The sequence below is a fragment of the Octopus bimaculoides genome, chromosome 19 (assembly GCF_001194135.2).
Source record: "Octopus bimaculoides isolate UCB-OBI-ISO-001 chromosome 19, ASM119413v2, whole genome shotgun sequence".
In the NCBI taxonomy this organism is placed as follows: Eukaryota; Metazoa; Mollusca; class Cephalopoda; order Octopoda; family Octopodidae; genus Octopus; species Octopus bimaculoides.
In genome coordinates, this window is record NC_068999.1 from 54,269,243 (window position 1) to 54,285,766 (window position 16,524).

Below are 16,524 nucleotides of genomic sequence, written 5' to 3' on the forward strand. Positions count from 1 at the left end.
GAGAGAGAGAGAGAGAGAGAGAGAGAGAGAGAGAGAGAGAGAGAGAGAGAGAGAGAGAGAGAGAGCATGTATGACAGTAAGGCAGGCAGACATATAAACAGAAGTGTGTGAGAGAGAGAGAGAGAGAGAGAGTGAAGGTATAAGATAAAGAGAGACATTGTGTGAATGGATAAGAGAGAGTGAGTATTTGAGTGAGACAGAAAGAGAGTGTGTATGAATATAAGAGAGACAATGTATGAATGAGAGAGAATATAAGTGTGAGAGAGAATGTGTGTATGAGAGAGAAAGTATAAGAGTGAGACAGAGTAAGTCTGTGTGTGTGTGTGTGTGTGTGAGAGAGAGAGAGAGAGGGAGGGAGGGAGAGAGAGAGAAAGGGAGGGAGAGAGAGAGAAAGGGAGGGAGAGAATCAGACAGAAAGAAAGACAGCATGTGAAAGAGTGAGCATAAGTGGAAGATAGAAATGTAGAGTATATAAATGGTTTGTAAGAGAGAAAGATATATAACGTGAAAGTTTGAGATAAAGAGTTAGTGCATGTGACAGAGTGGTGCATGGCCTAGTGGTTAGGATGTTGCACTCATGATCGCAAGATCATGGTGTCAATTCACAAACTGGGCAGCACATTGCACTCTTGAGCTAAACACGTCATTTCATGTTGCTCCAGTACACTCAGCTATAAATGAGTTCCAACAATAGCTGGAAGGTCAACACTAAGATAGACCAAGGTTTTTTTCAAGGGAAACTGCTGTAGTAGTCTCAACCACTTATACACTATGAAAACCAGTTTAACTTCCAGCTCTATGAGTCCAATAGCTTATAGCAGACCTATGGATAAATGTACATGTGCATACATATGAATTACATTTAGTTTTCTAAGCTCCAATTTAAGTTGGATTTTTTTTTTTGTTGTAATTTTTTTTTTTTAAATGTCCTTTTTTTTCTTTCTGACACTTACCCCATCTTCATCTTCAATGATTTCCTTGCCCACAGATGCTAAACTCGTCCATTTACAATTAGAAGAGGCCTTCACAGCACATTTCTTATGCGCCTTGAATTTACACACTGACAAAATAACAACAGATGCAACACAGTAAATTGAAATAGATTTCAAAACAATCAAACACAGCTAATTACAACATGGAAGAGCTATTTCAGTCATTTAAAAATACACAAGAATTCTACTCTGTCAAATGTAATGCTTATTTACTCACATTGTTTTTGGATTAATCATGCATAATCTCACAGCTTCAAGATTTTTATGATGATTGCTTCATATGCACACATACATATGCATAGACACATACATGTGCATGCCTCTGTGCACACATACATGCATATATATAGAGATTCAGCACTCACACACAAATTGAATCTAGTTAGTTAATAATGCAAGATGGAAAAATTTGTCCAAGGATAAGAAATATCTATGAGTCAAGATTTGAAACAAAAGAAAAGAAAAAAACACACACACACACACCCCACACCCCAAAAAAAGAATTACAGTCACATTTTTATAAAAACGTATGTCAGTCAACATTTGATTAAAATTGAAAGGAAAAGAAGCAGTCGATGAACATTGAAGAAAGGGTAAGACATACCTTCACAGGACAAACCATGAGATGTAACGCCTGACAAAGCATCATGGCATACGTTGCAATAGGTTGGTCGTGCATGAGAGCATGCATACCAGTTGTGCTGCCCAGACATCCTCTCTCGATGGTCAGTATTAGCCTGAAATAACCAAAAAGTTTTGGCTATTTTTAGAATGTATGAATATTGCAATACTAAAAGAAAAAGAAACAATAGTAAAAAAAACCCTTCACATTATCTCAGTAAAGTAACTTTGCACTGTTATAGGTTCCTCACTTTATGCATATATGTGTGAGAGTGAGAGAGCGTGTGTGTGTGTGTGAGAGAGAGAGAGAGAGAGAATCAGCTAGATAGAAAGACTGTCTGTGTGTCTGTGTGTACACAGATACAAACACAAATGTATGTATTGTATGTGAGTGCATGTACATTTATGTGTGTGTGTGTGTGTGTGTGTGTGTGTGTGTGTGTATGTAAGTGTATGTATATCTTTATGTATATATATACTATGTATATCAATAAATGTACTTGTGCATATGGGTGTGAGTGCATACATGCAGTATGTGTGTGTGTGTGTGAAGAAGATGAGTGTAGAAAGTTAGCTCGGACCATGTGGGCCTGTTAGTAGCTGCAATAAATTCCCATCAAAGCAAGTCGTAACAAAATGCTTGGTTGTGGCACCAACTTATAGATTTACAATAAGAGAGGCAGGATTGATGCTTTATCTTCTGCTTTGAAAGAAGGAAGCTGGAGAAGAGATAGAGGAGGAAGAGGAGGGGAGTTTCTTTTGTTTGTTCTTATCACCAGGAAAATAGTGTATTTTGTATTGTGTACAAGGAGGAGAAAAAAGATGGTGTATGTGTGTGTGTGTGTGTGTGTGTTTTGCTCTCACTCTTTTCTCCTATTATAAATCAACAAAACATGTGTTTGTGAGTCTACAAATACACACAGAACAATGTGGGTAACTATATAGGAGTTGGGGTGTTACAATGTGAATGTGTATATATAGATATGTACATATGCATTTATATGTATATACATATCTCATCCTCATAATGTTATGGCTACTTAATATGCTGGCATGAGGTGGGTAGGCTGACACAGTCTGAACCAAAGCTTATTCGGAGTGATTGCCCTCATGAGCATGGTCAGAGACCACATCTTGCTCATGTTTTACTTCAGCACAGTTCCTATTGTTGGATGCCCATCAAAGCACCCACCACGTTACAGAGTGTATTGAGTGCATTTTATTTTAGCAGCTTCAGTAGAGAAGTTGTTATGTTCGCAAAATGACTAAATGTTCTCTTGACACTATATCTTTGATCATTTACCAACCACTATATGGAATGTATCGGGTGTGTTTTATTGTAGTACTAGCACAACGAAGGTTACTTTGTACCCAGCAAGACAAAAAGAGGGTCCTTAATTCTCTATGTTACCTCTGTTCATTCAGTGCAGCATTAGTGGATAGGAGACAGAAAGGGCAACTGCAGATGATGCAGGGTGAGAGGCATAGAAAAGAAAAACTATAAGGAGGAAGTAGAGTGATTGAAGTATTAGCGTGGAAAAAGAAAACGAAGGAGAAATGAGACAGAAATGGCATGGAGTAATGGGAGAGAGATACTAATGGTAGTTACATGTTTTCAGGGTAGAAAGATAGAAAGCAAATGATGGATACTTGAGATGATAATGATTAGAGTGATGAAGGTTAATAAAAGAGTGAGCCAAGGCAGAAGGGGATTACAGTGGGTAGCACAAGAGTAAATGGAAAAGTACCTTGGCTATCAATAGATTTGATACAAACCCTTGTTATACAGGCATTGTGATGAGAGAGGTATGCTAACAGAAGCTATAAGTACACTGGTATAAAGGGAGAAGGTAGGTGGTAGGAACTGGTAGAAATGGTTTTGTGCTAAGAGAATATGATGAATGATGCTGATAAAAGGAGATGGGTGGTGAAGGGAGGAGAGAGTGTCGGGTAGGCAAGAAGGTGATATGGAAATTTAGCAGGGGGCAAAATACATGTGTGTGTGTGTGTGTAACACCATCATCAAGGCATTTGAGAGAACCTATTCCCCAGGTGCTCTTAGAGTACTTGCTGCATATGAAGTCTACTGTCTCTGTTGGCCTACCTGTGATTCCACTACACTTCTGTGTCCACTGTTTGTACCGAAATATATCATCACCATCATTATTATCATCATCATCATTTAACATGTTTTCCATGCTGGTGTAGGTTGGATGGTTTTGACAAGAGCTAGCAAGCCAGAGAGCTGCTCCAGGCTCCAATAATCTGTTTTGGTAAGATTTCTATGGCTGAATGCCCTTCCTAATGTCAACCACTTTACAGAGTTCAGTGAGTGCTTTTATGCAGCACCAGCACAAGCGTTTTTATGTGACATTGGACACAAGCTCTTTTATGTGGTACCAGCAAAGGTGCTTTTACGTGGTACCAGCACCCACGAGTCTTCAAGAGAAGGACATCTCAGCTGAAAGAGGGACATTGAGAACATACCTGTATATATATGGACAGCCATAGTTTTACTTAGCTTGACATGTCTTCTCAAGCACAATAAACTGCCAGAAGTCTCAGTCCTTTGTCACCTCCTCTGTGAAACCTAATGTCTGAAGATCCTTTCTCACTACTTCACCCCACATCTTCCTGGGTCTACCTTTTCCACAATTAGAGGTTGGCATTGCTTTATACAGCTCTCCACATCCATATGCATCACATGACCATACCAGCACAGTCTTCTCTCTTGCACGCTACGTCTGATGCCTCATATACCCAATTTCTCTCTTAAATCATTTACACTTTGCCATACATGCACACAGACATTACTAAACCAGTGCCTTTGCATGTCCTCCGTAGTCACAGCCCATGTTTCGCTGCCATAATGATGTGTGTGTGTGTGTGTGTGTGTGTGTGAACATATCCATGTGCATGTGTCCCTCTCCTCCACTTTCTCTAACTCTCCTCACATCCTTATCAAATGGAACTATCCAGAACACTTCAGCTCTACCACCATATCCCATCAACTCAAATAACTCTAATTTCTTTCACATGAAACTATTGTCTTTGAGAGTATTCTTCTTGTCATTCTTTTTTTGTTCTATTTTCGTGTTCTTTTTTTCCTATTATATTCTTTGCTTGTGAGGAATATGGTTACAAAGATTCTTACCAATGTATGTGCGCACACATGTCTGCTACAAGTGGAAGGGTTAGGGTTAGGGTTTATAGTATAGCATGTGTAGTGTATGTATGTTAATATGCTTTGTGAGTATGTTAGTGTATGTAAGTAGATGTTGTAAGAATATATGTCGTCCGTGTAGTGTGTATATGTTACGTTGTTTAGAGGAGTGTTTATATAGTATATGCAGTAAGTGTTGTATATGTATATGCATTGTGTGCTCATGTATGTGTGTGTTATACATGCACATATGTCTAAGCACAAATTTATGTTGGTAAGTGCATTCACACAAAATATGTGAGTGAGCAAACATGATCATGGATGGATGGGTGGATTGGTCGATCAATAGATGGATGAAAATCCTACAGTGTACACATTTCAACAAGCTGTAAAAGGTAACTAATACAGTTGGGGTCAGAAAGAGGACCTGGCTGAAAAAAAAAACAGTCTCAAAAAATTCTTGTTTAATCCATGCCAGTATGGAAAGCAGAAGTAAAACATTGATGATGATGATGGTGGCAGCAGCGGTGGTGGTGATGGTGTGTCTGTGTGTGCACCTCAATATGCAAAGACACATCCCTCTTTGAAGAGTGAGAGAGAGGGGGGAGTATGTGTGTGTGTGTGTGTGTGCATGCGCAAACGCACGTGTGCATACGACATATATGACAATGTGCCTGTGAACATCTGGATAGTCACATGCATATATATATATATATATATATATATATATATATATATATACACACACACGAGGTAAGCATGAAGGTATGCAGGTAATACTTCTTGAAATATTAGTGCATGTGTGTAAATTTCATACATGATTATGAGTTAGTTGAGTTGAAGTCTTTTCTGCAGGTAAGTGCCTGTATGTATATGAATGTCTATCTATATGAAAGTCTGTGAATAAGAGAATGAATTCTTATTACACTGTTATGCAAACACTAAGCACATGCTACACAGTCATATACACACACTTAGCCATTGTGTACTCACATAGACACACAGAGACTACAGGCACAGCCACTGTGTGAACACACCACCACTATATATACACACTGACACTGTATTCACACACACACACATTGCCCTTACACTGACACTGTACATACACAAACACAGGGCCAGTGGATACACATCACCTGGATTGGCCACAGCATTCAGTCCATTCCCCTCTGTTCTTGCCATTTTGTGTCCAATTTGGATGTGCATGTGTATACACAAACACATCCAAATTATGCACAAAACGCTGCCAATGTGTAGACACACATGGCCAATATATTCGCCCACAACACACAGACATGTTTTATTGTTAGCATGGCACATTATGGCTTTGGCCTAAGTCACTCTGCCCTTAATGTACAATGATGATAGTGGCAGTGACTGCAATGATGTGTTCAGTTCTCAGTAATGAAGAGTTTGCATTCATAACTTGACATTCCTTCATTGTTTGAAGAAGAATACTAAACAAAAAACCAAAACTGTGATCAAATGTACTGGTGAGTTTCAGAGACAGACCACCTAGTAGGCACTTTAATGGTGTTTGCTAGTGATCTACAATTTTCTAACTACCACATATAATGCAAGTGACAGGTTTATATACCTTAGCAAATATTCCTTTAGATTACAATAGTTAGAACTGTAAGTGTTCCACTTCTAATATTTGCTGCAGTTCTTTGGAAGGTGGCAGGCTAGCAGAACTGTTAGCATGCTGGCCAAAATACTTAGCAGCATTTGTCCATCTTTACATTCTGAGTTCAAATGCTGCCACGGTCAGCTTCACCTTTCAGTCTTTCAGAATCAATAAAATATGTACCAGTCAATCACTATGGTCACTGTAATCGACTCACCCCTTTCCCCAAAATTGCTGGCCTTGTGCCAAAATTTGAAACTACTATTTACTATAGTTTAGTTCTCCCTCCACGTCATTGTTTTCATGTCCATTATTCGATGCTGGATGAGGCTTAAGTGATGCAATAGTCTCAAGGCAGATGCTCGACCTGATGCCAACTTTTGATTGCAAGTAACATACTTTATCCCATGTTTTCGCAATGCTACCACTATACAAACAGTGTCACTGCAAACACATACAGGGACAAACAAGCACACACACACGACAAAACTTCCATACTATTTCTGTGTACCAAATTTCACTCACAAGGTATCTGATACAACCATGTAATTTCAAGATTGAATCTGAAATCACATGGGCGTGAAGTAAACTTCTTAACCACACAGCCATGACTATGCCTCATACATTATTGAAACAATAATACCAGAGTCTCTCGTTATAATCAATATGATTATAACATTGGCTGAGCATTACAACAAAGCACACATATACAAAAAGCCACTGGGTTAGTCAATCTATAGCTTCTTAATATTTTAACATTTAAACCAGTCATATCCAGCCAAAATATTCTTCCTGTTTTATGTTCAAACCAGCCAGATCAAGCATCTCACACCTACCCTACAATATCTTTCTAAAAATAAACAATCAAATCATTGAAATCTCAAAGTTACAAGATAATGCATGATTAATTCAAAACAATGTGAATAAATAAGCATTAATTTGACCAAGTAATCTGAATGCTAAAAGATTAATCCATTTGATCAAAACAAGTAACAAAGAAAATTTCAAAGTAGAACTTCAGTTCATTTGCTGTTTTTCTATGCTGGGATAGGTTGGATGGGTACATATTTGCAGTAGTATTTTAATAGTAGGATGCTCTTCCTGTCATGTTTATCTGTTTTACAAGTAAGGGATTGTCTTTTTTGTTCCACTAGTTTAAGAGTGTACAGCTACAAGATGTAACGTTCACTAATAACATAAACACTACAACACCATTTTATATTTTTGCTCAGACTATCTTACATACAAAGTAGAAATGACAATTTTTACACACACACACACAAAGGACTTCCATGTAGTTATCATCTACCAATCACAAGGTAATAATAGAAGACATTTGCCCAAGGTACTATGAAGTGGGACTGAACCAAAAATTACATGGTTGCAAGGCAAAGATCTTACTACACAACCGTACCTGTGCTTTATCAATAAGAAATTCCATATTGCAAAGTAAAAATAAAAATAAATAAAAATAAATAAAGTAAGCATATACAAAAATCACTCTATTTTCAATTGAATCAATCTAAACAGTTCTTACGTCATAATATTCCTTACTGCTAGCAGTTTTGATTGCCATAATCCAGTCTTCCATTTCTTTCCTGCTTTCCGCACATAATATTAAATTACGAGAAGGAGTAATAACCTGCAAGAGAAGAAAACTTGTCAGGAAATGGAAAAATAATCAACACAAACTGAGAACCACAAATCAAAAATTCTCTTTCAATAAATCTTGCTACTTTTTCATAAAATTAAACTAAATTCTAAAGTGACGTCAAACTGTAATTTTTTTGTAACAGTAAGTAAAGTAAGAGAAATTTAGAATTACACCATTTCCTTTAGAGCAGAGCCAGTCAAATTGTAGGACAGTGCCACTTCCTTTAAACCAGACCCCAATCTGATTTTATTCAGACTAATTCAATCATTGGTTTCAAATTTTGGCACAAGGCCAGCAGTTTTGAGGGAGGGAGCCAAATCAATTAAATCAACCCCAATGCCCAACTGGTTCTTATTTTATCGATTCTGGCAATAATGATGATGATAATAAAGGATGAAAGGCAAAGTCAACTTTGATGAAATTTGAACGAAATGTCGCTAAACATCTTGCCTCGCATGCTAATGATTCTGCCAAATCACTGCCTTATCATTGATAATGCTACATGGTTAAGAAGTTCACTTCCCAACCACATGGTTTCAGGTTCAGTCCCACTACATGACACCTTGTGTATATAGCCCCAGGCCGATCAAAGCTTTGTGTATAGATTTGATAAATGGAAACTGAAAGAAGCCCTGTGTGTGTGTGTGATTGTGTGTATGTGTGTTTCCCTGTCTTGATATTGCATATTAGTTATAAATGTGTGTCACTTTCATAAAAGCAGTGCCATTCATTTCCAATACTCTGTGAAAATAAGTCCAGAGCCATGGGGAAATGTTAACTTGCTTAGAAACTGATGAGGGTTGGTGACAGGAAGGGCATCCAGCCGAGCCATGCAAGGATGGAGAAATGATAACGATACGCCAAAAGGTTATCTAAAAGCCAACGACTGTTTAATGTCTCACAAATACATAAAAAGGCTTCAGCTGTAGAGTTGAAAGAGTTTGTAGCTGAAGCAACCAGAAGCTCAAATACAATGGGAGAGGTGAAAGAGTTTAAAGACAAGCTGCCAGAAGTTGAGAGAGCTTGCAGACCATAAGCTGCACAAAGACATCTTTTAGTTTCTGGTCAGGTGTTCTTCGGGTATTATAGTGAGGGGTAAATACCTTGCAGGTATGGTAAGCAGCATTCTTCACCTGCACAGCATTACAGCTGTAAATGAGCCAGTTTGGGACTTTGGACATGAGAGAAATGTGGAGAGACATGCAAAGGTAGATGGTATCAATCAGCAAACAACTGTCACAAACATGTCAGAGGGGAAACATAGGACTAACAGAGCTATCAGTTTGCAAACTATCAAAGGGTTCAATAAGAAAATTGAAGTTTAGCTCCATTAAGTAGGCAGTGGTCAGATGAGCTGTTGAAAGGAGAAAAGTAAGTGACTAAGTAAATGTTGGGTTTGATGGTGAAGAATGTTTTGAAGTGTTGGTGTATTGGTCAGGGGTACAGTTGGCTGAAGATGCTAATTAGTGCCGACAGGTTTACAATAGTAAATAACACAGGTTCTGTACCTCCAATGGAGGTGTAGATTGAGTGAAAGACACAAAATGAGTCACATGCAATGAAATCACCAAGAATTATGATGACTTGAAAGAGAGAGAGACAGACAGAGTCAAACAGACAGACAGACAGATATCAATACAAGATGAGAAGTACTTGGATATCTGCTAATGGTTGGAATAGTTTGGAGAGCAACAGAGGCAGCAAAAGAAAGAACTCAAAAGAGTGGAAAAGATGGTTATGGTGTTGGCAATAATATTACTGCTGATAGCAATGATGATATGACAATGAGAAAGGTGATGGTGGCAATAATGATGATGATGATGGATTGTAATAGCAGCGATAATAGCAATAGTAGTAGTGATGATGATGATGAGGATGATGAGGAGGATGATGATGAGGAGGATGATGATGAGGAGGATGATGATGAGGAGGATGATGATGAGGAGGATGATGAGGAGGAGGATGATGATGCAGTACAAATTTTAAAAAAGAAAAAAAGAAAAAGAAAATCTATAAAAACTTGACTAGATCTTGTCCTATTGATTTATTGGCTGTGACTACTGTGTAGGTCTGTCTATGAAGAATAGCAAGAGACGGTGAATATGCTACTTTTGAGAGCCTCACCATTAGAGAACTTTCTTCAGAACACCACCAGTCTCAGCACTACAGTCACAAGGCTTCACTGCCTCCACCACTGCCACCTCCACCATCCATCACCTGTTTGTTCTTGTCTCTCAACAGATACACCAAACAGATCAATAACAAAGCTTGTCACCTTCCAACCACCACCACTGAAAAATGTGGCTGTTTTTATCGTTGTTGAGTGGTGGAGATATGATGGTGGTCACAGTTCCAGGTACCTCTCCACCTATACCACTCCTAATACTACACCTCTTAAGGTATGCAGTCATTGATGTGGGTCACAAATGATTTGACCCAGTAAAACATAACTAATTTGCATACATGGATTGTACAGCATTGTATGTGTGTGTGTGTATGTGTGTGCACACATCTGTGTGTGGGTATGTGCATGTATCAGTTTGTGTGGTTGTATGTACATGTGTGTATGACAGGCTGTTGATGGGGATGATGCATGTTTCTATAAATGAATGTGAGAATTTCTGTGTCTTTTAGGTGCATACAAGTAGCTATGTGCATGTATGTCTGTGTACATGCATATATGCATAAATAAATATATATGCACTAATTGCTTCAGGGAAGATGTACAAATGTGAGTGTGTGTGTGTGTGTGTGTGTGTGTGTGTGGAGAGAGAAAGAGAGCCATTGGTTGTCGATGGGTAAATGTATATATACATGTAGGCAAAAAACATAAGAATGTGAATGCTCAAGTATTTATGCATATATAACAATGCACATGTGCATGTGTATGAGAGAGAAAGAGTGGGGACATGCATGTATGTATGTGTGTGTATTCCAAAAATGTACACAACCTGCCGGCTCCACCCAGTTTCTGTCAAGCAGACATATAGGGCAACAGCTATTCTGTTTCTGTAGCATAACATTTTTCTTGTTAGAGCAGGTTCTCAACAAATACACACCATTGTATGTGTGTATGTTTGTGTATGCATCTGTGTGTGCAGACGTGTGTGTGTGTGTGTGCCTACTGATCACAAGGACATAAAGAGGAGGGCATGGTAGTAATCACTAAATATATTTTATTTGTAGTAATATGTTTGTGTATGTGTCTAAGTAAGAGAAAATTAAATCAATTGCTCAAGAAGTTATTCTGTCAAATGCTCAGATTGTATTTCTTCACAGATCTAAGATCTAGTGGACCTTATTTTTTCATTTAAGATCTATTGGACCTTATTTTTTCATTTAAGATCTATTGGACCTTATTTTAGCATTTAAATTTTGGGATATGGCCCAAAATTTTCAACTTGTTTAATGTTCAAATTATCCAGATCTGGCCTCTTACATCTACCTAACAATGTCATTCAACACATAAGCAATCACACCATTGAAATCTCATATCTACAAGATAATGCATGATTAACCCATTAGCATTTAATCTGGTCATATCTGGCCCAAATATTCTTCTTGTTTTATGTTGCAACTGACCACATCAAACCCCTCACACCTACCTTACAATGTCATTCTAAAAATATACAAACGTATCATTGACATCTTGAAGCTACAAGATAATGCATGATTAATCCAAAACAATTACGTTTGACAGAGTAATCTGACTGCTAAAGGGTTTAATGTGTTACTCTCTTTTACTTGTTTCAGTCATTTGACTGCAGCCATGCTGGAGCACCGCCTTTAGTCGAGCAAATCAACCCCAGGACTTATTCTTTGTAAGCCTAGTACTTACTCTATCAATCTCTTTTGCCGAACTGCTAGGTTACAGGGACGTAAACACACCAGCATTGGTTGTCAAGCGATGTTGGGGGGACAAACACAGACACACAAACGCACATACATATATATACATATACATATATACGACAGGCTTCTTTTCAGTTTCCGTCTACCAAATCCACTCACAAGGCTTTGGTTGGCCTGAGGCTATAGTAGAAAACATTTGCCCAAGGTGCCACACAGTGGGACTGAACCCAGAACCATGTGGTTGGTAAGCAAGCTACTTACCACACGATGGCTTTTGGCTCTATGTGGCCAGACTGCTTCCAGGACTTCAAAAGTTTTCCACAAGTAGAAAGTCCATCTCAAATTCCGAAAGATATTGTAACACTCATGAATACTGCAGGGTTTGAAGAAGCCGTAGAGTACGATTTGACTGAGATGCTAGTGTCCCATAGAGAAAGTTTATCTAACGAGGAGCTGAAGCTAGTAGAACATAAACAAGCTGAGAATACAAATGAGAATATGGAAATTCCAACGACTACCTTTTAAGTTAACTGCAAAGAATGTAGGTAAAGGATTAGCACTTATAGAGAAAGGGCTGTTGCTAATAACAACCCTAATCAATAAACATAGCATAAAAATTACTATACTTTATACATAGAGCTGTATAAAGAAATGATGTGCCATAAACATCAAACACTTTTGGATAAGTTCTTAGCCCATCAAGCAGATGATGATGGTGATGTTGATGATGATGATAGAAGATAATGTCCCTCATCCTCCCACTAATTTTCATTCCATCACCACCCATCAGATACGTCAACATTTTTTGTGGTACGATATTACAATTCTTATTCTCTAATGTATTTCACTTCAAATGTTTTTATGTATTCATATTATACTGTGTATATTTAGAAATTGCTATTTTCATGCATTAAAACGGTCGGGTTGCTTGTTCTTTTGTGGGGCTTTTTTGCTTGTTTTTTTTTGGGGGGGGGGGTTGCGAAAATATCCATTGGAATGCATTATCATTTTATAACAATGGAGAAAATTAATTTTGCATTACAGCAAGTTTTTCAGGGATGCATTACTCACATGACATAAGGAATTCCTGTATATATGAGGTGCATTCAAAACGTATCTGGCCTTTGAGCATAAAAAAGCAATTTTGTACATTTCACAAATTTTATTTAATCACCTTGAAAATACTCACTGTGGGAGTTGACACACTTCTCCCAGTGGTTCTGCCACTGCTGGCAGTACCTCTGGAACACCTTCTATGGAATGATATGAAGCTCCACTATCGCTTTTCTAATAATTTCGTCTCACAACTCTAGTCACTTCACCTTCAGCATGGTCTTTAGTTTGGGCTAAGAGCCAGAAGTTGCACACTGACAAGTCAGAAAAGCAGGGAGCCTGTCAAACAAGTGGTGTGTTGTTCTTGACCAGGAAAGCTTGTGGGTGCAAACAGCCATGCTACATGGCAGTGAAACATGGGCCGTAACTGCTGAGGACATGCATAAGCTTGCAAGGAATGAAGCGAGTATGCTCTGCTGGATGTGTAATGTCAGTGTGCATATTCAATAGAATGTAAGTACCTTGAGAGAAAAGTTGGATTTAAGAAGCATCAGAGGTGGTGTGCAAGAGAGACGACTATGCTGGTATGGCCATGTGTTGCGAATGAATGAGGACAGCTGTGTGAAAATGTGTCACACCCTAGCAGTTGAGGGAACCTGTGGAAGAGGTAGACCCAGGAAAACTTGGGATGAGGTGATGACGCACAACCTTCAAACATTGGGCCTTACCGAGGCAAGGACTAGTGACCGGGACCTTTGGAGATATGCTGTGCTTGAGAAGACCCGACAAGTCAAGTGAGACCATAGCCCATGGCCTATGCAGTCTTCAAAATCATTTGGACAGAAAATATATGAACTCTGTAGGCAAGGTCAGAAGAGTACTGGAGGAATATTTTTTGAGACGGACAAGCGAATTTTGGAAGTCTACCAGAAAGATGGAAGAACATTGTAGAAAATGAAGGAGAGTATATTTTAGGTTAAAAAAAGTACTTTGTATATCTTAATTTTGAAAAATAAAACAAATGTAAAAAAAAACCCTGCATTATTTATGGGATGACCCAATATTTCACCTTCTCCACCACCAGATGTCTCTCACCCTCCCTTGCACTAAGCTTGTCTCTTTCTAGGTCTCTCTCATCCCACTCTTCCAACCTCTTCTCATCTCTCACTCTTTCCTCTCTGCTACACTCTTCACCTCTCTACATCCTTGGCCACCCCCACTCCCTTGCCACTATTCACTACACCCCACAATTATACCAATCTCTGCAGTTGTCACCTACATTTCCTTGCTTAGGATCCACTCAACACTAGTTCATCAGTCATTTTATTCACTACCTCACCCATTCCCCATCTCTCACTCTTCCACACTCTCACCCCTCCCCACATACACACACACTCATACCCTAAGGGTCCACACAGACACCTCATCACTATTTTTATATTTTCCCTACTCCACCCAGTCAACACTCACCCGCTCTTCTAAAATGTGAATAGCCATGTAGCTCCTCAACAGCAAGAAGCCTGTTCTACACGTGGGCGACCTCACTAGTGCTGGTGGCACAAAAAAACAAAAAAACACCCAGTACACTCTGCAAAGTGCTTGGCATTAGGAAAGGCCCCCAGCCATAGAAACTATGCTAAAGAAGGCAGTTGAGCAAGAGGCAGTCATCTGATACATTAGATCCTGTTAAAATGTCCAACCCATGTCAGTATAGAACAAGGACATTATTTGTATATACATACAAATATATGTGGGTGGGTGGGTGAGTGTGGGTGGGTGTGTGTGCATATTGGCTTCAGTCATTAGAATGCGGCCATGCTGGGGCACCATTTTGAGGAATTTTAGTCAAATGAATCGATTCCTGTACTTGTTTTCTTTTTTAAGTCCGGTACTTATTTTATTGATCTCTTTTGCTGAACTGTTAAGTAACAGATGTAAACATACCAACACCAACAATCAAGAAGTAGTGGGAGACAAACACAGACACAAAAACACACACACAAAAACACAGACACAAACACACAGACACAAAAACACAGACACAAACACACACATGGATATGCACATCTTCTCTAGCCGGCTTCTCTCAGCTTCTCACTACCAAATCCACTGACAAGGCTTCGGGTGGCCCCGAGGCTACAGTAGAAGACACTTGCCCAAGGTACCACACAGTGGGACTGAACCCGGAACCATATGGTTGGGAAGCAAACTCTTACCACACAGCCACATTTCATATATGTACATATGTATGTATGTATATCTACACACACACACAAACGAGTGTAGTGAAAGGAAAGGAAAAGCAAGTTATGCATATATCGTATATAAAGTTGTTTTTCTCTAAATGGGTCCTCAAAATTATACTTTATGCATGCAATATGTGTGTTCTAACACAACTCTAACTGTATACACTATTGAATTTAACAAAACACTTGAGATATTTTAACTTTTTATTTATTTATTTATTTATTTATTTTTGCTTTTCACATGGATATTGGATATTCGGGTGGGGGTTGTTTTATATGCTCTTCACATGTGTGTATGTGTGTGTGTGTGTGGGGGGTTTAGACACACACACACACACATAGGCTTGCTTTCTCTTAATTCATGAAACCTATTTGGGAAGGGAAGAAACTTGAAATGAAAGGGGTGGAAGAGATCCTGACTAAACTGGGTGGGGAATATACGGTTAAGACGATGGGTCTGCCAATGTGCCTGGGGAAGAGAACAACCAGCAGGTTAAATAAATATCCCTAGGTGATCAAGTGAGGTCATATTGCAGATACTCTCTGCTGGTTCATATAAGTTCATTCTGTCTCAGAATATCTGCTTTCATTCCAGTTTAAAAACATACATTATTCTACTGCTAAGTACAACCAGAGTCAAGTTGCTTTGGTTGTAAGGTCCTGGGGAATCAAATATGTAACACAGGTGCACTTTCTCATGGATGACTTTGTCGATCATTGTCAATAACATGGAGAGGGATTAGTTCCACCACGCTGCATTGTTTGCAGTGCATAACTTTTGCATGACTGCCTGACCTACAACAACTCTTTTATCTTTCACTTGTTCCAGTCATTGAACTGTGGCCATGCTAGTGCACTGCCATGAAGGACTTTGAACAAACAAACCAACCCCAGCAAGTCATCAGCATACAGGAGCACCCAGGTGCAGCCTGTCTTGAATTCCTCTGTCATTGCCTGGAGGACTATGATGAATAAGAGGGGACTGAGGACTGATCCTTGGTGAACCCTTACTTCTACCCGGAATTCTTCACTATAATCGTTGCCAACTGTCACCTTACTGAAAGCATCCCTGTGCAGGGCTTGTACAGCTCTTACCAACCACTCATCTATCCCCAGTTTCTGCATTGACCACCAGATAAGGGATCGGGAGACCCTGTCAAAGGCTTTCTCCAAGTCAACAAAAGCCAAGTAGTGCTCCAGCATGGCCACAGTCAAATGACAGAAACAAGTAAAAGAATAAAAGCACACACACACACATTCATTGCTCATTCATCCTTCTTTCTGTTTTTCAAGCTAGCTTGGGTTCAACAACT

The 16,524-nt window shown here is 39.0% G+C and overlaps 1 protein-coding gene across 7 annotated transcripts in view; it reads right to left on the reverse strand.

Moving 5' to 3' along the window:
• The window catches only part of LOC106875416 (diacylglycerol kinase delta), a 162,884-nt gene that overhangs the window by 59,078 nt on the left and 87,282 nt on the right, over positions 1 to 16,524 (reverse strand). For 6 of the 7 annotated variants that reach the window (XM_014923543.2, XM_014923541.2, XM_014923542.2 and 3 more), the window contains 3 exons: positions 7,944 to 8,048; positions 1,597 to 1,729; positions 954 to 1,060 (listed from right to left, as the gene is read on the reverse strand). In XM_014923543.2, the coding sequence (XP_014779029.1) occupies positions 954 to 1,060; positions 1,597 to 1,729; positions 7,944 to 8,048 (345 nt within the window). Of the gene's footprint in view, positions 1 to 953; positions 1,061 to 1,596; positions 1,730 to 2,194; positions 2,455 to 7,943; positions 8,049 to 16,524 lie in introns of those variants that run through there. The other variant, XM_014923546.2, reaches the window with a different exon arrangement.